At 48.7% G+C, this 23,143-nt stretch overlaps 1 protein-coding gene across 3 annotated transcripts in view; it reads right to left on the bottom strand.

The window, feature by feature from the left end:
• Positions 1 to 23,143, bottom strand: part of LOC147718469 (uncharacterized) — a 264,056-nt gene that overhangs the window by 16,027 nt on the left and 224,886 nt on the right. For all 3 annotated transcript variants that reach the window (XM_086918391.1, XM_086918389.1, XM_086918390.1), the window contains exon 15: positions 3,067 to 3,225. In XM_086918391.1, coding sequence (XP_086774517.1) covers positions 3,067 to 3,225 — 159 coding nt within the window. The remainder of the gene's footprint in view (positions 1 to 3,066; positions 3,226 to 23,143) is intronic.

The following is a 23,143-nucleotide window of genomic DNA, read 5'->3' as shown; positions in this document are numbered from 1 at the left end:
TGTCTCCTGGGGGTAAAAAAGGCCTGGGGAACACTCCATAGCATGGCTTTCTTTAAAGCATGTTAATGCCAAATTAGCCTCGCCAAATAGGTGAGACCCATCAAATGCTAGGTCCATTAAAGAGGCTTGCATATCTTCAGAAAGCCCATTGATTTCTGGATTCCAAGAATGTCACTGAAGCACCACACTAGTGCCAACTGCTTGCCCAAGCAGTTAGCAGTGACTAGTCCAGAGCAGATAATATACTTCGAAACATCCTTATTATCTTGGATGGTCTGAGACAAATTGGCTTTAAATTCCTCAGAGATTGCAGGCAAGATCTTGCCAAACATGTCCCATGAAGCCTGGGTATACCTCCCCAACAAATAGTCAATATTGACCAATTGGATGGCTAGGCTGGTAGGGAAAATATCCAGTCCCAAAGGTCTCAAGTCTTTTCGACTCCCTGTTCAGAGGAGTCGTGAGGAAAGACGTAGAGTTCACCTCAATGGTGGAAGCTGGCACCATCAGAGTCTCTGGAGTAGCGTGCTGTGTGAGTAAATCAGGATCACCTGGCACTGGCCTGTGGTATCTAGCTACCTACCTATTTATCAGAGGGCAGGAACAGGGCTTAGACCAGGTGCCCATCGGCTTGTCAGTCAGGGCCTCATTAAATGGAGGTAAAAGCTCTGAGGGGGTTTGTCCAGGTTGTAAAACCTCTGTTAAAATGTTGGTTTTGACCTCCATAATGGGCAGTTGCAAGTCTAGAACCTCCACCGTGGGCCTCATTACTACAGCGAAGGAGGTGCTATCTTCTGTTGATTGTCCGGGGGAAACAACCCAGCGTTTGGGGGAAGTATCCAACCCACTGGCATCTTTGTAAGCCCAGATATACATATTCATCCTTATTATGTTGGTGAAAATACTCCCCTACAATACTCCCCTTCATCGCCATTATCATCCACAATGGCAGATAGGCTCTGGTTGGAGTCGGACTGTAATGTTGCTGGAGAGCTTTTGTGCAACTTCAGAATAAAGACACAGTTCTGTATGAATCTGAATGGACAGGAACCAGAAGTACGGAGATGCCTGATTGATGCAGTGTCGGCTTCAGCTTGGAATCAGAGAGGTGACAGGAAAGAAGTCGTCCTGGGGTGCCAGTGACAATGTCACAGGAACAGGGGTTGATCTTGGTGACGGATTGGAGGCTGGCTCTTGTGCAGAACCAGAGGCAGGTTTCACAATCCCGGGTCACCTTTGCTTCATAGGGGTGCCCTTCTCGCAGGACTTGGAGTTGTGCACCAAACCCAAACACCAGAGGCAGACTTGATGAGGATCTTTCTCAAACATCTATTTGCAACAATCCATACAAGACTTAAATCCTGCTATTTTGTGTAGAGGGTACAGAGCCACTCACACTGAAAAAAGGTTCTGACAAAGAACTTGGCAAAAGCCAAGGAAAAAGTTTAAGTGATCCCCGGATCAGCTACAGAGATGCAAAAAAAGTTTTAAAAAGCTGATGTCTGATAGAGGTGGCACATATATGCAGCTTCGTAGTCACTTCAGGGGCACCACCTTACATGTAAGCAGGAGCAATGCTGATAACTATTCCAGATCCAGTCAGGCACCTAAGGATACTCTAAAGGTGAGGATTCCATTAGAAGAGCCCTAAGTGCACACAAGTCAAGTGAAAGGTATACAGTGGAAAAGGGGAAAGCAGTCAAAATACCTTTAGTTTCAAATGAGAAACTATTGGCCACAAAATCTGTTGCTATGGAGAAAATTAAGCACATGGTTGGTTAGACGTACTATGTTGGTGTAGGAAGAAAGAGCAAAAACAATGGGAGAAGAGACAGCAATGTGTTGAAGATATGAGAAGCAGGGTGGAAGTGCTGGCAAGGAAGAAAGGAGTGGGGAGATTGCAACAGAAAAGAGAGACGGTGCATTTCCATAATCAATGGCCGTGGGATAAACCAGAGGTAAAAAACAAACATGATGTAAGCGATGTAGAGTTATCTTCTCTTTTTGTCTTTTCTTCCTAGTCCTGTTTCAGCTCCCTTCCATTTCATCTCTAGATCTTTGCCTCCTTTTATTTTTCAACCTGCTCCTTTGTATTTTGTTTATTTATTCAGTAATTGTTGATCAGCATGAAGAAATCTCTTTCTCATATCTACCTCTGTTTTCAAAGGACATATAACCTTAAAAAACATATTCTCTCAAAAAATTCAATGGTAAGAGGGAACCCACCATGCTCAATGACTTCAAGTTGGGTGCTATGTCTCCCTTCTTCAATAACTTTTCCCTGTTCTCTACTCTCATGATTTAGGACTTACCGACACTTTCTACACTCTCTCCCCATTTCAACTCCATCCTCATGCCCATTTGCATCTCTATCTACCTGTCACTCACCTAAAAAAAAAATCCTCTACAGACAGTTTTTCTTTCCAACATTCTTGTGTTAGAGATACATCTCCATCTCTTAAATGTCTGCCTTCTAGTTCATCATTTAAATAGTCATAGTCTGAGATTGTTTGTCCCTGTCTCACCAACCCCCTCAAATTGTCTCTGTCCGTCTCTTCTCCTTGTCCTTCCTTTCTGAACTATCTTCATCTCACTTCCTACAATCATCCCTAACACTGCAACCTCTTCACATCCATCCTACTACCAATTGAAATTAACGTCTTCCTCTTTGCAAGGCAATTCAGCTAAAAATCATGCTCCATGGCCTCAAGAGCGTCAATGGCTCCCTCAAATTTGTAGGTAAATTTCAACCCTAGGCGGCCTTACTTCACAATGGGGATTCAGTTTTAAACCTGGGTGAGGAAAGGTTATAGGACGTCATTTATGATTATTTTGTGGTGAAGACTAGCATTCGAATTTTATCTCAAAGCACTTACTGGAGCGAATGCAACTTTCTCAAGATCAATAACGTGTATCAGCCATGGAAAAGTAAATTCAACTCTTGAATCCAAAATAAGAGCCTTATTGAGTAAACTAAACCTTCTACTAAGTGCTGAAAAAAATTACTATGACCTGCGTTTAGCCCCAGACAATATAGATTTGAAATCCTAAAACTCTCAATCTTACCGCCTAGATGACTTGTGTTTCGTGGGTTCTTCTTTCTCTTTGTGTTTACGCTCCCGATGCCGGTCATCGTGTTCCTTGCTGTGGTCTCTACTTCTCCGGTATTCTCGGTCATATTCATAACTTCTCTCCCTGCTATAGTAATGGTATCGCTCTTCATCACTACAAAAAAACACAAGTTTAGAAATGAAGAACAGTGCACCTGCTGCTGATTTTAGGAGCCCAGTAATCTCCAACTTAGATCACTGCCTGGCAGGAACATTATCGACACCCAATTGCATGGGTAAGCAGTGAATGCCAAAAACATTTGGTCAGTGGGCTTGGTATGTAAGGCATAATCAGAAAGGGGACCATGCTACCATAACATTCGGAAGGCTGGGGAACATAAAACGGCATCACTCATGGTGACGGTTAGTTAGTGGTCAGGTAATGGAACTACAACATGCTCACAATGTGGATTAGCTTGTGCTAGGCCTCGAAGTCCATTCATTAATTTTTATTTCGTCAATTATATTGCAGCATACATAGATAGTATAAACATAATACCATTGAATTACATAAATCAAAAATACACTTGCCATAATTTAAGTATGCTTCAAATACACAGAAACATTAAAAGAATTTAGTCTTGTATACCACATTCGCTATTGAAAATGTATGATTAGGTAGGATGCATACACAGCTTTATGTTCGAACTCATTAATATGTTATAACTGCAGAACAACATATTACTTTACTATGTATCACAGTGTCTGACTTAGCAGGGTTATGTGGCCTAGGGGCTATCTTTCAGTATTTAAAATTCAAAGACCAGGGTTATATTCCCAGCCTCAGCACTTGACCAAACATTGTGAGAAACTATACAAATCACTTCATGTCCCTGTGCTTAGCATTGTAAGTACTTGTATAATGTATATATGATTGATACTAAAAAATTTCACTGAGTGTACAGTTCTATAATGTCCCTGGTACATGCTACCTTTCTCACTTTCATATCAAAAGCTGGTTTCTGTAGTCTGGTCTCAACTAGCTCACATACACTATACTTGAAGCTTAGAGTTAAAATACTCTTGTTTAAATAATATTGTTTGTAAAGTTCTCTGCTGCTCTTTGGAGCACAAACCGCAATATATGAAACAGCCCAAAAAAAATACTTTGCTATTACTGCAAGCTCCTCAACTTCAAGGATTTTTATTAAAGATATCATACAGGACACATTGTCTTTTCACTACAGAATACACTTACTGGTTTGGACTACCACAAAATGGAGTCCTTTATACTTAATACCAGACTACGGTCCCAGGCTTACATAGTTGTTCCATCACATGTGCAGACCGAGAAGAAGCTTCTGCTACACATTCCAGTAGCTCAGACCTTTTAAAAAAGCTGCCTTTCCCGCTCTACATTTAACCTGGGTGCACACAAATCTTCGGGGTGTGCCCTAGCTAGATACAGAAAAAATAATTACTTGTATCAACAGTTTTGAAATGTAAAACTATTACAGATTCAAAGGATGGTAGTATCTCATTCTCTGTGATGGAAAAATACTTTTATTGAGAACCCAAGATTTTTGCCCCTATATGTATATATATGGTACATCAGTGTATCCTTAAACTCAGATATTGCAGTGGAAATGCAGACAATCTCCAAGGGGCCTTCCATTCATTCCTTTCTAAACCAACCATGCCAAAATAATGCATGATCTTAAAGGACTGGAGGTCTGCTATGTGGTCTAGATACTATCCCTGTGCTAATAAATGGTAAATTATTGTGGTCATGCAGTAGTTAAAAGAAGGAGTATTCACATTTATCGCCGCACGTAGGTCTCGAGTCAATTATCTTTTATCGGTCATTAAAAAGACCATAAATGCATAAAATAAAATACATACAGTTAACAGGCTTAAGAAAATTTCCAATTTCATAAAGCAAAGCTCCTTCTCAGTTTGATAGCAGCAAAAATATATGTAAGAACAGCAAAACAGATTTCTGGAGAAGATAAACATTTTTTTAAATCCATCCATTTTTAGTGAGTTGTAAAATACACAGATAATAAGAATAGGTGTAAAACGCAAACTCTCAAAGTGCTGTATGAACTGCAAAATAGCATAAAGTGTGTAGTAGTTTGAGTAGAAGAAGCATCACTTGGACAGCATGATACAGATGCAAACCAAGATCCAGAAAAACAACTAGGAAATGGATCGTATTTAATCTTAACCTTTTATTTATTTATTTTATTTATTTGTTGAATTTATAAGGCGCAACAGCTACCCAAAAAGGGTTTGCCGGCGCCTGGACGGAACTGGAAGGAGAGGAGGTAGGAAGAAGTTACTGATTAAATAACCAGGTCTTCAAAGATCTGCGGAAACCGGTATAAACTGTTTCTTTGCGGATAGCGAAAGGGAGAGTATTCCAGAGGATCGGACCAAGATCGTACAAAGACTGACCACCCATCCTAGCAAGTTTGAACCTGGGCACTGTGAATTTTTCAAGAGTAGCGGAACGAAGATGGCAAGTATGGACATAAGGGCAAACAAGAGAATGCAGGTATTGTGGAACTCTGTTTGATCTTAAACATGTAGCTAAGGGATTTGAATTTTATACAGTTTTCCACTCTGAGCCGATGTAGGTCACAGATATAGCCAGAGAGGAGAATGATTCTGGGAACTCTGCAAACAAGTCTTGCTGCAGAGTTCTGAACCAGCTGCAGTCTACAGGTCACAGCCTTGTTCGCACCCAGAAAAAGAACATTCCCGTAATCCAGCCGTGAGGTGATAAGGGCATGGACCACTGTTTTCTAGGTGGTATTAGGTAGCATCCAAAGGATCTTCCTAAGCCATTTTAAGATGGTAAAACAAATGGCTGTGACCTTGACTGCTTGATGACGCATGGTCAAAGAATCATCAATATGAACGCCCAGGTTATGGGCATGGCTGGGAGGCTGCGGAAGAGCACCCATCTCGGCAGGCCAGTGTAGCGGGACCCAAAGATCTTTCTCTTTACCAAGGATTAAGACCTCGGTTTTATCACCGTTTAGTTTCAGATAGTTAAGTAAAATCTATGTTCTGGATTTCCTATTCATTTGAAATAGGACTCCTTTCAATAAGTAGTAGAGACTGGTATGCAATTCAATACTGAAATCATGTCTAAAGCATTCGAGCCTCTTCTCTATACGAGAGGACTTTTCGCTTTACTAAGGCTTTTGTTTGTGGTCCAATACTGTCTGGAGAATCAAAAAGTGCTCATAAGTCTAAGTTAGAAAAGGTATTCCTAACATAGGCCAACCATGGGATGGAGGGAATATGATACTTACCAGTATGCATCTGTTCTTGGCATGTAGGGCTGCTGACATTCATATCTTGTGCATAGATCGCCGCTTAGTGTTGGGTCCGGATGATTGCACATTGTTGTCCTGGAAGAGTCTTCGAAGTATCACGAGTTAGATGGCTCCTCCCCTGGACTAATGTGCACATGGGCATCCTCTCCATCTTCAGATTGTTTTTCGCCATTGTGGCAGAGATGGAGTGTAATAAAGTAAGCGATGATCATGCCTGAGAATGATTCCGAGTGCTACAGCTGCGACAGGCACCGGGGAGGAGGGCGGGCGATATGAATGTCAGCAGCCCTACATGCCAAGAACAGATGCATACTGGTAAGTAGCATATTCCGCTCGAGGCATGTGGGCTGCTGAATTCAAATCTTGTGCATAGAATAAATAGCAGTTACCTCCTTAGCGGTGGTTGCCCGTGCCAGCTGCAGCAGTCTGAAAAATAGTTTTGAGAACAGCCTGTCCTACAGCAGCTTGCTGTTTGAAGTGTACATCTACGCAGTAGTGTTTGGTAAATGTATGTATGGTGGACCATGTGGCTGCTCTACATATATCCTCTAGGGGAATGTTACCTAGGAAAGCGATGGATGCCCCTAACTTGCGTGTGGAATGCGCTCTTGGGGGAACTGTTAATGTGCGTTTAGCTTTTTGATAACAGATCTGTATGCACTTAACAATCCATCTGGCTATACCTGCTTTGGAAATGGAATTGCCTTTGTGTTGTGGGGAGAAGGCAACAAATAGTTGCTTAGTTTTCCTGAAATCCTTTGTCCTGTCAACGTAATACTGGAGAGCTCTTTTAACATCTAAAGTGTGCAGTGCTCGTTCTGCCACTGAATCAGGATTTGGGAAGAAAACGGGTAGCTCTATGGTTTGGTTAATGTGGAACTGTGACACCACCTTAGGCATGAAAGTGGGGTTGTTACGCAGCACTACCCTATTAGCATGAACCTGCATGAAAGGCTCTTGAATAGTTCATGCTTGAAGCTCACTAACTCTTCTTAGCGATGTGATTGCCACTAGAAAGGCTACTTTCCATGTGAGAAACTGTATCTCACAAGAGTGAAGAGGTTCAAAGGGTGGTCCCATTAATCTGGTGAGTACCACGTTGAGATTCCAGACAGGAGAAGGAGGGTGTCTGGGAGGAATCACTCTCTTGAGTCCCTCCATAAAAGCTTTAATGGCTGGCACCCTGAAAAGAGAAAGATGCTGTCTGTTTTGAAGATAAGCTGCCATTGCAGCCAAATGTATCCTGATGGAACTGTATGCCAGATTGCATCTGTATAGGTGTAGCAAATAACAGATAATGTTTTGCGTGGACGCATCCAGCGGATTTATGTCATTATTGGAACAGTAAATGACAAATCGCTTCCATTTGGCCGCATAGCATGCCCTGGTAGTAGGTCTCCTTGCCTCCTTGATGATGTTCATACAGTCAGGGGGTAAGTTGAGGTAGCCAAACTCTATGAACTCCGGAGCCATATCGCGAGGTTCAACTGTTGCGGATCTGGGTGCTGAATGTCTCCATGGCTCTGAGTGAGGAGACTGGGAGACTGGCGCAGTCGTTAGTGGGGTACCACTGAAAGTTCTGGGAACGTGGTGTTCCACGCCTGCCTTGCCCACGTTGGAGCAACCAGGATGAGCGTCATGGAGTGTTGTCGCAGTTTACGTGCCACTAGCGGGATGAGCGGTGCTGGAGGAAAAGCGTACGCAAATCTGCCTGACCAGTTCATCCATATCGCATTGCCCTGCGACTGCGGGTGTGGGAACCTGGCAGCGAAGGTTTGGCATTTTGCGTTTTCCTGTGTGGCGAACAGGTCTATCTCTGGATGACCCCACTGCTGGAAATATGGTTGGAGCACCGAGGGGTGTATCTCCCACTCGTGCATCTGATGGCTGTGCCTGCTGAGCAGGTCCGCCATCCGGTTGTCTTTGCTCTGGAGATGTTCGGCCATGAGGAACATGTTCCTCTGAATGGCCCACTTCCACATGCTGTGGGCTAGATTAGACAATTGTGGAGAGAGCGTGCCTCCCTGGTTCTGGATGTAATACATGGCAGTTATGTTGTCCGTACGGATCAGCACGACTGTTGCACAAATGCAACTTGAATGCCTTTAGTGCCATGAAGATTGCCATCAGCTCCAACAGGTTGATATGCATCTTTTGCTGCTGCGTCGTCCATAGTCCCTGCACGGTATAATGGAGGACATGCGCTCCCCAGCCCTGGAGAGATGCGTCCATTGTCAGCACGATTTGTGGGACAGGCTCTTGGAACAGTCGTCCCCTGCAAAGGTTTTGTGTGTTCCACCAATGCAGAGAGTTGTATGCACGACCGGTCACCAACACTAAGTCTTTTAGATGTCCATGAGCCTGGTCCACTGTAGTGGTAAGCCCTCTTGAAGGGGACGCATGTGTAGCCTCGCGTGCGGGACTATGAAGATGCAGGAGGCCATCATACCTATCAGCTGCATAAATACCTGCGTTGGGAGTGAGTGCTGGGGCCTGAACTTCTGAATCAGCAATTGCATGCTGTTGACTCTGGCAGCGTTGGGCTGCGCTGTCGCTGTTAGAGTGTTTATTGTCGCACCTAGGTACTGTTGCACGTGTGGGGTTGAAGGTGTGATTTTGGGTAGTTTAGTGAAAATCCTAGACTGTGTAGGAGGTGAATTGTGCGGGATATGTGGCTGGCACACTGCTGGGCTGACTTTGCTTGGACAAGCCAGTCGTCCAGATAAGGATAGACATGGATGTGTTGTATCCAAAGGTGCGCAGCCACTGTCGCCAAGCACTTGGTGAACCCCCTGGGGGCAGTTAGTGACCCCGAAAGGCAGGACCTTGAACTGGTAATGTTGGTTGTTGACTGTGAACCTGAGATACTTCCTGTGACCTGGGTGAATGAGAATGTGGAAATATGCATCTTTCTGATCTAGGTTTGCCAGGAAGTCTCCCTGACAGAGCAATGGTAGGACTTGCTGTAGAGTCAACATATGAAAATGTTCGGACAAGATGTACTGGTTCAGGGGTCTGAGGTCTAGAATGGGCTGCAGGGAACCGTCCTTTTTGGGGATCAAGAAGTACAGAGAGTACACCTCTGTACCTTGCTGTTCTAAAGGCACGAGTTCTATTGCCCCTTTTTGCAGCATGGAGAGTACTTCTTGCTGCAATAAGTGCATGTGCTCTGCGGACATAGGACGGTGCCTTGGGGGTATGTTGGGTGGAGTGGAGGTTAATTCTAGACAATAGCCATATTGGATAAGTTGTCTCACCCACCTGTCTGTGGTAATGCCTTCCCAGACCGGCAGGAACTGCTGGAGTCTTGTCCCGACCGGTGTTATATGGTCTGGGGGCAGTGATAAGGCGTCACTGCTTATTGGGGGCGGAGGATCTGGCATTGTTATTTCCACGTCCTCTGCCTTTGGTGCTGTTCCCACGATATCCACCCCTGTTATTCTTGTTATAGGTGGTTTGTGTGCTCCCCTTGTTGTATTGGGCTTGCTGCATTGCTTGACCTCTAGAGGCTCCCCTGTTACCGGAGCGACGAAAGGAACTGCCCCTGAACTGCTGTGACTGTAGAGCCCCCATGGATTTTGCTGTCTCAGTGTCTTTCTTAATCTTTTCAAGGGTCGTGTCTACATCAGGACCAAAAAGAAAGTCAGGGTTAACTGGCTGATTGAGCAAAGTTGTTTGGATCTCTGGCTTGAAACCAGAGATGCGGAGCCAGGCATGACGTCTAAGCATTACACTAGTGTTGATGGCCCTAGCTGCTGTGTCTGCTGCATCGAGTGCACACTTGATGGATGCATTTGAAATCAACTTTCCTTCCTGTATTAGCATTTCTGCTCCCTCCTTATAAACATCAGGCAGGTGTTGCATTAGCTGCTCTAACGTGTCGTAGTGAGCCCAATCGTATCTGGCTAATAGGGCCTGTGTATTTGCGATCCTCCAAATATTAGCCGCTTGAGCAGCTACACGCTTGCCAGAAGCTTCCAAGATTTTGGATTCTTTGTCCGGAGGAGGAGCATCACCACACGTTTGGGAGTTTGCTCTCTTGCGAGCATTAGCCACTACCAAGGAGTCCAATGGGAGCTGGCCCTTGATGTACGTAGGGTCCACAGGCACAGGCCGATATTTTCTTTCAATCCTTGGGTTTACAACCCTTGCCCTTGTGGTTTCCTTGAAAATGTCAGTAGCATGTTTCAGGACACCCTTTAGCATAGGCAATGTCTTTACTGATCTTACCGAGGTGGAGAAAGTATCGATCAGAAAGTCCTCCTCCACTGGGTCTGCGTGCATTTCCACGTCATGGTTAATAGCCGCCCTTTCAAGTAAAGCGTTAAACGCCGCTGTGTCTTCAGTAGACGAGGTCTTGACATTATAGGACTGAGTATCAGGCATAGTGTGTGGCTCATCAGGGTCAACAGGGTCAGTCCAGGGTTGAGGTTCCTCCTGATCTGCGTCAGCATGATAAGTAAATTCAATCTGACCGTAACCCTCTCCCACATCTTCATCGCTGCGTGTGGGAGAATAGGCTTAGTGTTGTGTATATGACTCCACAGGTTCGAAGAGACCAGGTGAGGTGGCTGAATCCCTTTTCTTTTTGAGAGGGATTCTATATGACGCCAAAGGATGTTCTGGAGCGATTTTCCGTTTGTGAATGGTGAGCCTGCCAGAATCCGAGTCGATGAAGGGCTTCGACTGATTGTCATACGAGGGTGCCTGGAACACTACCTTCTCTGGAATGGTCTGAGACTTGGAAGGTCCCGACACCTTCTTGGAGGTTTCGGTGCTCTTTTGTGGCTCGAACGCTTTGGGTCGAGCGGTCGGGGGCAGTCCGTATTTAATTGAATCACCGGAGACGAACCGACCTTTTGAGATTGACGTCGTCTTCGATTCGATCTGCTTCGGCGGATCGCCAGCATGCTTGCGGCCTTGCGTCGACTCGAGCCCATGGTGCGCAGCAGGTACGGCCTTGGGCTTCGACGCAATATACTCCTTTCGGTCGGGTTTGGTCTTCGACTCGAGGGCCTTGCTCAACAGTGGCTTGGAGGTTGCAAGCGCTGGTTCGACAGCCTTTTTAGTCTGGAGTCCTTTGGCAGTGTCGCCATGTTTAGACGTTGACGGCGTCAGAGTGACGTGCTTGACCATAGAGGCCTATTTGAAGACACAATGTGCTACAAGGGACTGATTTTTGGAAACAATACATCCTAGTTATGAGTCGTACATCTTAAACTCAAGTGTATCAACAGAATATCACGCTTAATCATTAAAGGGAATCAATCCAAGGAAGGAACACACGGAGATAGTGGGTTATATTTCTGAAACAGTTTTTATATTTAGTGATGAAGCAACAAATTTACATCATGGGAGACGGATATATAGTAATGAATTAAAGCAAAAGAACTGAGAACAGAGGTATAGATGATATTGATACTTCAGTTCACAGCTAAAACATCAACTCCTGATAGGTATAACAAACCACAAATAATTAATAAACAATGGTCGTAGGTTGGTGACAGTGCAACGTTTTTGGAGATGATGGAGGTGTTGACGTTTCGGACTAATATGCAGTCGTCATTGAGACCATCATCAGGACAGAGCATTTCATTGCTGAAAGAAACTCCCTGAAATTTTCACGAGAAATATTTTCCAAATTTAGGTGGGCTGCAAGGACATCCAGTTGATTGAATCAAATCTTTAGTTTTGTATATGGAGAAAACCTTTCAATGAATGGTTATGGGACAGCTAGAAGTTGGGCATACAGCGTAACTCTGAGTTTTTCAGTATAGTAAGTTGATAAGTCCCGAAAATCACGTCTTCAGTCGGCATGCCGGGTCGTCAGTGAGCCTTTTTAGTCTGGAGTCCTTTGGCAGTGTCGCCATGTTTGGACGTCGACGGTGTCAGAGTGACGTGCTGGACCGTAGAGGCCGGCTTCGGCGCCCCGCTCTTCGAGCCGACGCCCCCTTGTGGCCCCGAAGGGTCGATGACACTTTTAGACTTGACTGGAGCCGAGGAGTCTGAGGGCGTCGATCCGAGGACTGTCTTCACCAGTTTCAGTTACGTTTCGGTTTCGATTTTGATGGATCGACCAATGGCTCCTTAGAAGTATTCTTAGCCGGGCCTTGACGCGGGGCTATAGAATGTGGAGTAAGATCTCGGCTAAGGCCTTCCGGCGATGCCTCGACCTGAGCCTTAGAGAGCACAGTGTCAATATTAGGCCCCGCGACTGCAGGTGGGCCTTTCTCATCGCTCGAGTCGTCATCGACGGCTCCGATGTCCTCTGCGTTGTCTCCTACCTAGACAACTTCTTCATCATGGACGTAGTCTTCATCGTCGTCCACACCGAAGTTAGAGTCTTGCTCCGACGCAGGGTCAGACTGCTGGTCAGGATCCTCTTCATCGACGCCTTCATCGGCCTCGAAGATGTTCTCCGGGTCACGTGCCGCTTTCTGCGCCGACTGTCTTGCTGCGTGTCGAAGTCGAAGCGTCTTCTTCGACCGGAACTTGGAACAGGCCATACAGCTGGCCTCGTCGTGGTCCGGGGATAAACATTTATTGCACACTGGGTGCACATCAATGTGAGAGTATTTTGAGTTGCAGATGGGGCATCTCTTTAACGGGCTTCGTTCCATCGTCGTCGTAGTTGGGGCCTTTGCTGTCGAAAAGGCAAAACGGCCTTCGGAGAACTGGATTAAGTATAGGCACCGAACCAGACAATACCGACGCCCCGAAGGCCTTTTGGCCTTGCGCAAAGTGTTTTATACTGATTCCGAACTTGAGTCAAGAAAGTACATCCGAACCAGATGGCGGAAAAAAAAAATCTGAAGATGGAGAGGATGCCCATGCGCACTGTAGTCCAGGGGAGGAGCCACCTATCTCGTGATACTTCGAAGACTCTTCCAGGACAACAATGTGCAATTACCCGGACCCAACAATTGGCGGCGATCTATGCACAAGATATGAATTCAGCAGCCCACATGCCTCGAACCTATTATTTCTTACATTTAAACAGTCCTTTAACACACACCTAGAGAACCAGGCTTCAGGATTCTCCAAGGATTCATAACCCCACACACCTGCTCCATAGGTACCTACAGCAAGCCATTTCCTCTTGTAAAGTTGGGTCATCTCCGTTATGGTCTTATGGCCCAGTTTTATTGTGCATTTAAAAGCAGAGTCACAAACTATCTTTATTTTCGGAGTTCTTTATTTATTAATCCACCCCAGGTCAAATCGACTTCAAATAAAATACCAACGTAATTAAAGTGGGCGATCTTGGCAAATGGTGTTTTCCCTATAAAAAAGCTTTTAGATTTCGTGTTTTTACAACTACTAGTTTTAATGAAGGATTTTTTGTGATTCACTTTAAGATTTTAATTAATCATAAAATAGTTAAAACCATTTAAATGGTCTTGCAAACCTTTCGCTGTTTGTGCGTTTAAAACCCCGTCATCCGTATACAGTAAAACTGGGACTGGGTTAGGGTCGATTCTGGGACTATCATCACTACAGGAGCCAAGGGATGTGTATAAAACATTAATATAAAATAAGGACAGAAATGGGGTTAAAATACAGCCCTGCCGTACCCCTCCAGCCACCATAGGTCTCATATTATTCTGATCTAGTGCTTCTTGACACATGTTCCTGACCATAGTTCATGTCCTGTCCAGAGCAGTGGTATCATCCCCCCATAGAATCACCTTGTTAGGACTCTTGGCAGCCACCTTCCCTAGCTCTTTAAAATAGTTTGATATATCACAAATTGGGCTATACGTTGCAAGAAAATGTCTGAATGTACTACAATACTTCGCATTTTTTGCTTCCAAACGTTTTTATCAATTCTAGGTAGCCTCTTTTAGCCCCTTTTTAGGGCTCGACCTCTGCCAATGCGCAAGCATTGCAGATGTCGAACATATTGGGGACTTATCCAGAGCTTAACTAAACCGGCGATTTGATGCTGTGCCCGTGAAAAAGCGCGTGCACCGCATCAAAGCCGCCAGCAAGCTTACCCCAGCGTGCGCTCTGGCATTTCTCCTCCCCTAATTAGTCACTGACCACGGCCGGCCGGCACATCAAAGGCTGCTGCTCCCCGTGCGTCTCCCTTTACTCTCCCCTATTCTTCCCTTCTAGCCTCTCCCCGCCCCCCCCCCCCTCCCCACCAACAACATAACATGACATGACATAACATATATAAAATGGTTTAAGTGCAGGACAGAGAATTCTGCATTATGCTTCCCTAATGTGCGCTGTGCTTTAGGGCAGGAAGCAGGCCCTCAGGAGTGAGGAGATGGTGGCTGTATCCTCATTGTCTCATTATTATTAATTTTACTTTCTGTTTGCGCCACACTCCCCCTTAAATAGCTCCATGGCTCCTTAGGGACTGCAGCCCGCAGTTTGAAAGCCATGTTGTGCAGCAGCCAAAGTTGTTCCCCACCATTTCCCCCATCTCTCCTCATCTTCCCCATCACATGTCAGAATATCGTATAGAAATATATTATCTGTTATGCATATTGTCCTGGTGTCGCACTGGGTCTGGATTTTCTATTATCTGCTATCGCCGATATCTTTGTAGACAATATTCAGGGTGGAATTTTTTATTTCAGACAATATTCTGCCAATGACATTCTCATACCAGGCTGCTTTACGCTATGGCTCTCATCTTGCACACTTTCAATGTTGGTTTCTTGCAAATAAAATAAGAAAGTACAAAAACACTATGCAGCCATCGTGCAGGAAATCTAAATAAGCGTGATCTGCGCTCAGATACATTTCACGTGTGACTCCGCCCAACCATGTGGGTGGGGTGAGTGTATGAACTATTTCTTCTGCCATTGGATGACTGAGAGTGTAATTGGTTATTGGTGGGGGGATAGGACTCAGTTCGCTGGATCTTTATCAAATGCATGGAACATTATGTAAAGTACCCTCTGCTAACAAACCTCTTTGTGGGTGAGTGTGTGCAGCTCATTAACGGGCTGCGCATCACAGGGTTTCCACTTAGTGGCACACAGCTGCTCATAGCCTTTTTCAAGATGCTCTTTCGAAAGAATTTACAAGCTTTGCTAAAGTCAATTGATCTTGCTTTTTAGCTTTGCCACTTGTTTCTGGGGAAAAAAGTTATTGCCAATGTTAAACAGCATTGGGAAAAAAACGAATGAATAAATAAAAGTGCATTGATTTACACTACGCATGCCTCAATAAGCATGTGCTAGTGCAGACATTTTGGTTGTCTTAATTTACCCCCCCACAAAATGGCAAACACCCTTGGAGATGTAAACCGAAAAAAAAAAAACATAAGGTGTGAAAAAGTATGTTCTAACAAAGGAGTGTCACAGCAGCAAATTGCAGTTGCTAGGCCCAAGCAGGCAGTTAAAAAATAGTTAAAAAAATGAACAAGCAGCACACGGGGGAGCATACGTGCGAACACATAATTCATGCATGAGACTCACAATTTTTAAAGCTCCACCGATGCACCCACCACACAGCTCCACCGATTCTCCAACTAAGCTCCACCAATGCACCCACCACACAGCTTCACCGATGCACCCACCACAGAGCTCCACCGAGGCACCTACCACACAGCTCCACCGATGCACCCACCACACAGCTCCATCGATGCACCCACCACACAGCTCCACTGATGCACCCACCACACAGCTCCACCGACACAGCTCCATTGATGCACCCACCACACAGCTCCACTGATGCACCCATCACACAGCTCCACCGATGCACCCACCACACAGCTCCAGCTACACAGCTCCACCGATGCACCCACCACACAGCTCCACCGAGGCACCCACCACACAGCTCCATCGATGCACCCACCACACAGCTCCACTGATGCACCCACCACACAGCTCCACTGATGCACCCACCACACAGCTCCACTGACACAGCTCCACCGATGCACCCACCACCCAGCTCCACCGATGCACCCACCACACAGCTCCACTGATGCACCCAACACACAGCTCCACCGATGCACCCTCCACACAGCTCCGAGGCACCCACCATACAGCTCCACCAAGGCACCCACCACACAGCTCCACCGATGCACCCACCACACAGCTCCACCGATACTCCAACTAAGCTCCACCAATGCACCCACCACACAGCTCCACCAATGCACCCACTAAGCTCCACCGATGCACCCACCAATTCACCGATGCACCCACCATACAGCTCCACCGAGGCGCCCACCACACAGCTCCACCAATGCACCCACCACACAGCTCCACCGACACAGCTCCACCGATGCACCTACCACACAGCTCCACTGATGCACCCACCACACAGCTCCATCGATGCACCCACAACACAGTTCCACCGATGCCCCAACTAAGCTCCACCAATGCACCCACCACACAGCTCCACCAATGCACCCACTAAGCTCCACCGATGCACCCACCACCCAGCTCCACCGATGCACCCACCACACAGCTCCACTGATGCACCCAACACACAGCTCCACCGATGCACCCTCCACACAGCTCCACCGAGGCACCCACCATACAGCTCCACCAAGGCACCCACCACACAGCTCCACCGATGCACCCACCACACAGCTCCACCGATACTCCAACTAAGCTCCACCAATGCACCCACCACACAGCTCCACCAATGCACCCACTAAGCTCCACCGATGCACCCACCAATTCACCGATGCACCCACCATACAGCTCCACCGAGGCGCCCACCACACAGCTCCACCAATGCACCCACCACACAGCTCCACCGACACAGCTCCACCGATGCACCTACCACACAGCTCCACTGATGCACCCACCACACAGCTCCATCGATGCACCCACAACACAGTTCCACCGATGCCCCAACTAAGCTCCACCAATGCACCCACCACACAGCTCCACCAATGCACCCACCACACAGCTCCACTGAGGCACCCACCACACAGCTCCACCTAGGCACCCACCACACAGCCCTACCGATGCACCCACCACACAGCTCCACTGATGCACCCACCACACAGCTCCACCGATGCACCCACCACCCAGCTCCACCTATGCACCCACCACACAGCTCCACCGACACAGCTCTCCACCGATGTACCCACCCCACAGCTCCACCGATGCACCCACCACACAGCTCCACCGATGCAGTGACCACACAGCTCCACCGACACAGCTCCACCGATGAATGAATGAATGAAACGGTTCTTATTTTGCGCATACTTAGCCCAATGGGCGTCAAGGCGCCTAAGTCAAATATAGAAGCTAAGTCCCCCCCTCTGCAGCATTCTCTCATTGGTAGGCCCTCTTAAAAAAGCAGGTTTTAAGAGCCTATTTAAATGACTCTATTGAAGGAAGAGTTTTAATTTCAATTGGGATAGAATTCCAAAGCTGCGGGGCAACCACAGAGAAAGCTCTGGCTCCCCATCTAGCAAGTTTGAAACGAGGCACAACAAGTTGACAGAGTCCCGCAGAGCGAAGGCCTCTTGTAGGGACATAACGCGTGAGAAGAGAGCCAATAGCACTCGAGGAACCTTCTGTCAGTGCTCTGTAGGCCAGACACAGAATTTTAAAGGAGATTCTTTGCTGGACAGGAAGCCAATGAAGGTCTTTCCTGGCCGCAGTGGCAGAAGAGGTTTTCGGAAGAGCCAGGACGAAGCGTGCTGCAGCATTCTGCACAATCTGCAGTCGGTGTATAAGGCTTTTGTTGGCTTCCATATACAGAGAGTTGCAATAATCTAGCCTCGAACCCACCAGGGCGACTGCAACCTGTTTGCGCGCCTGGGGGGAAAGATACCCGCGGATTTTGTTGAGTATCCTGATCACACCCCAGCAAGTGGCCACGGTCCTGTTGACTTGTAGGGACAGAAAAAGCGAGGTGTCAAATATTACACCAAGATTTCTGGCAGATTGGGAGGAAGTGGGCCAGATACCAAGAGAAAGTGGCCACCACTCACTCGACCAAACATCTTGGTCCTTCCCAAAAATCAACACCTCCGTCTTTTCGCCATTCAGTTTGAGGGAATTTATAGTCATCCAGTCTGCCACATACTGCATGCATACCCTGAAACTGGCGGCAGATGTCCTGACAGAGGAGTGAGCCAGTGACACCATAATCTGGGTGTCATCTGCGTAGGACACCACCTCCATCCCCTGCGATCTAACTAGTCTTGCCAGGGGAGCCAAATAGATGTTAAACAGGGTCGGACTTAAAGCCGACCCTTGTGGCACCCCACACTGCAATGACTTAGCAGGGGAGAGGTGGTTCCCAAGCATCACTCTCTGCTCCCTTTCCAACAGAAAGGAATTGAGGAGACTTAAGGCCGGTCTCATGACACCAGCTTCCCTAAGCCGAGATGTAAGAATGGCGGGGGACAGGGTGTCGAACGCGGCCGTGAGGTCCAACAGAACCAGAACCGTAGTTTGGCCAGAGTCCACTTTGCGTCGGATGTTATCGACCACACAAGTGAGAGCGGACTCAGTGCTGTGGTGCTTTCTGAAACCATGTTGCGTGTTGTCAAGGTATTCAGATGAATCAAGAAAGGAGGACAAATGAAGATTCAGATGCGCCTCAAGCATCTTAGCAGGAGCAGGGAGAAGGGAGATCGGCCTAAAGTTTTTCAAAAGGGCCGGATCGAGGGACGGCTTCTTAAGAAGAGGTTTCACAATCGCTTTCTTCCATACAGGAGGAAAAGAGCCCTGGGTAATAGCCTTATTCATAACCTCAAGCATGGGAGGAAGAAGGGTATTTCTACACTCTTTCAGTTTTTTCAGAGGTAGAGGATCCAGGGGGGAAAGCAGATTTGGTCCTGTCAAGTAACAGGTTCAGTCATTCCAGGGATAAAGATGGAAATTCCATGAATAAGCGGGAAGGATCTTTACCTAAAGAATCGAGACTGGATATAACAGGCGGAATGCTTTGATCCAGAGCATTTGCAATGGGCTTCCAAAGAGACATGTATGTCAAGAATTTTATTATGAAAGAAGTCAGAGATATTATTGCAAAGTTCTTGCGAACTAACTACGGGGTCTGGGAGTTGCAGGGAGCATAAAGTGTTGGCGATTTTAAAGAGCTCCCTAGAAGAGGAGAGAGAGCTGGTGAGATTGGAGAATTACTCCTGCTTCTCTGTTACCACTCTCCGTTTGTATTCCCGCAGTGCAGACTTGTGAGCTTCTCGGTCATTAGAGTCCCAAGATTTCCTCCAGTTTCTCTCACTGCTCCTACATCCCTGCCTCAGGAGTCTCAGCTGATCGGAAAAACCAAGGTGCCGTAGGCTTTCGGCGAGCTACATAGCGCAGAGATGAGGGGGCAAGTTGTTCAACTGCATTAGAAATTGAGTCCGTCAGATCTTGAGCTGCCTCGGCTGCGTCTTTTGAAGATAAAGATTCGGGGGTAGAAACGAGGAACAAGAGCCTCATCAGAGATATTCCTAAAATTTCTCCTAAGGGTGAATGGCGAGGTTACCAAGTTAGTGGAACATGAGGCAGGAAAGGAGAGTTCCAATGGCACGGCACAATGATCTGTCCAGACCAACGGTAACGGAGGGCCAGAAGAGAGCCTGGTGTCATTAGAAAATACCCCGTCAAGTATATGCCCAGCCTTGTGGGTGGGACTATTCACACCGATGCACCCACCACCCAGCTTCACCTATGCACCCACCACACAGCTCCACCGACACAGCTCCACCCATGCACCCACCACACAGCTCCACCGATGCACCCACCACACAGCTCCACCGATGCACCCACCACACAGCTCCACCAATGCACCCACCACACAGCTCCACCTACACAGCTTCACCGATGAACACACCACACAACTCCACCGATGCACCCACCACACAGCTCCACCGATGCACCCACCACACAGCTCCACCGATGCACCCACCACACAGCTCCATTGATGCACCCACCACACAGCTCCACCGAGGCACCCACCACACAGCTCCACCGATGCACTCACCACACAGCTCCACCAATGCACCCACCACACAGCTCCACCAATGCACCCACCACACAGCTCCACAGATGCAGCAACCACACAGCTCCACCGACACAGCTCCACCGATGCACCCACCACCAAGCTCCACCGATGCACCCACCACACAGCTCCACCGACACAGCTCCACCGATGCACCCACCACACAGCTCCACCGGTGCATCCACCACACAGCTCCACCGAGGCACCCACCATACACCTCCACCAAGGCACCCACCATACAGCTCCACCAAGGCACCCACCACACAGCTCCACTGATGCACCCATCACACAGCTCCACCGATGCACCCACCACACAGCTCCAGCTACACAGCTCCACCGATGCACCCACCACACAGCTCCACCGAGGCACCCACCACACAGCTCCACCAATGCACCCACCACACAGCTCCACCAATGCACCCACCACACAGCTCCACAGATGCAGCAACCACACAGCTCCACCGACACAGCTCCACCGATGCACCCACCACCAAGCTCCATCGATGCACCCACCACACAGCTCCACTGATGCACCCACCACACAGCTCCACCAATGCACCCACCACACACCTCCACCAATGCACCCACCACACAGCTCCACCGACACAGCTCCATTGATGCACCCACCACACAGCTCCACTGATGCACCCACCACACAGCTCCACCTATGCACCCACCACACAGCTCCACCGACACAGCTCCACCCATGCACCCACCACACAGCTCCACCGATGCACCCACCACACAGCTCCACCGATGCACCCACCACACAGCTCCACCAATGCACCCACCACACAGCTCCACCAATGCACCCACCACACAGCTCCACCTACACAGCTTCACCGATGAACACACCACACAACTCCACCGATGCACCCACCACACAGCTCCACCGATGCACCCACCACACAGCTCCACCGATGCACCCACCACACAGCTCCATTGATGCACCCACCACACAGCTCCACCGAGGCACCCACCACACAGCTCCACCGATGCACTCACCACACAGCTCCACCAATGCACCCACCACACAGCTCCACCAATGCACCCACCACACAGCTCCACAGATGCAGCAACCACACAGCTCCACCGACACAGCTCCACCGATGCACCCACCACCAAGCTCCACCGATGCACCCACCACACAGCTCCACCGACACAGCTCCACCGATGCACCCACCACACAGCTCCACCGGTGCATCCACCACACAGCTCCACCGAGGCACCCACCATACACCTCCACCAAGGCACCCACCATACAGCTCCACCAAGGCACCCACCACACAGCTCCACCGATGCACCCACCACACAGCTCCATTGATGCACCCACCACACAGCTCCACCGAGGCACCCACCACACAGCTCCACTGATGCACTCACCACACAGCTCCACCAATGCACCCACCACACAGCTCCACCGATGCACCCACCACACAGCTCCACAGATGCAGCAACCACACAGCTCCACCGACACAGCTCCACCGATGCACCCACCACCAAGCTCCACCGATGCACCCACCACACAGCTCCACCGACACAGCTCCACCGATGCACCCACCACACAGCTCCACCGGTGCATCCACCACACAGCTCCACCGAGGCACCCACCATACATCTCCACCAAGGCACCCACCATACAGCTCCACCAAGGCACCCACCACACAGCTCCACCGAGGCACCCACCACACAGCTCCACCGAGGCACCCACCACACAGCTCCACAGATGCACCCACCACACAGCTCCACAGATGCACCCACCACACAGCTCCACCGAAGCACCCACCACACAGCTCCACCAAAGCACCCACCACACAGCTCCACCAAAGCACCCACCACACAGCTCCACCAAAGCACCCACCACACAGCTCCACCAAAGCACCCACCACACAGCTCCACCGATGCACCCACCACACAGCTCCACCGATGCACCCACCACACAGCTCCACCGATGCACCCACCACACAGCTCCACCGACACAGCTCCACCGATGCACCCACCACACAGCTCCACCGATGCACCCACCACACAGCTCCACCGAGGCACCCACCACACAGCTCCACCGAGGCACCCACCACACAGCTCCACCGAGGCACCCACCATACAGCTCCACCAAGGCACCCACCATACAGCTCCGCCGATGCACCCACCACACAGCTCCACCAAAGCACCCACCACACAGCTCCACCAAAGCACCCACACACAGCTCCACCAAAGCACCCACCACACAGCTCCACCAAAGCACCCACCACACAGCTCCACCAAAACACTCACCACACAGCTCCACCAAAGCACTCACCACACAGCTCCACTGATGCACCCACCACACAGCTTCACTGATGCACCCACCACACAGCTCCACCGATGCACCCACCACACAGCTCCACCGATGCACCCACCACACAGCTCCACCGAGGCACCCACCACACAGCTCCACCGAGGCACCCACCATACAGCTCCACCAAGGCACCCACCATACAGCTCCGCCGAGGCACCCACCACACAGCTCTGCTGAGGCACCCACCACACAGCTCTGCTGAGGCACCCACCACACAGCTCCACCGATGCACCCACCACACAGCTCCACCGATGCTCCAACTAAGCTCCACCAATGCACCCACCACACAGCTCTGCCGAGGCACCCACCACACAGCTCCACTGAGGCACCCACCACACAGCTCCACTGAGGCACCCACCACACAGCTCCACCGAGGAACCCACCACACAGCACTACCGAGGCACCCACCACACAGCTCCCCCGATGCACCCACCACCCAGCTCCACCGATGCACCCACCACCCAGCT

This window comes from Lissotriton vulgaris, chromosome 4_1 (genome assembly GCF_964263255.1).
Source record: "Lissotriton vulgaris chromosome 4_1, aLisVul1.2, whole genome shotgun sequence".
Classification (NCBI taxonomy): domain Eukaryota; kingdom Metazoa; phylum Chordata; class Amphibia; order Caudata; family Salamandridae; genus Lissotriton; species Lissotriton vulgaris.
The sequence above is the reverse complement of the archived record's forward strand: the minus strand, read 5'-3'. Positions and strand labels throughout refer to the sequence as shown.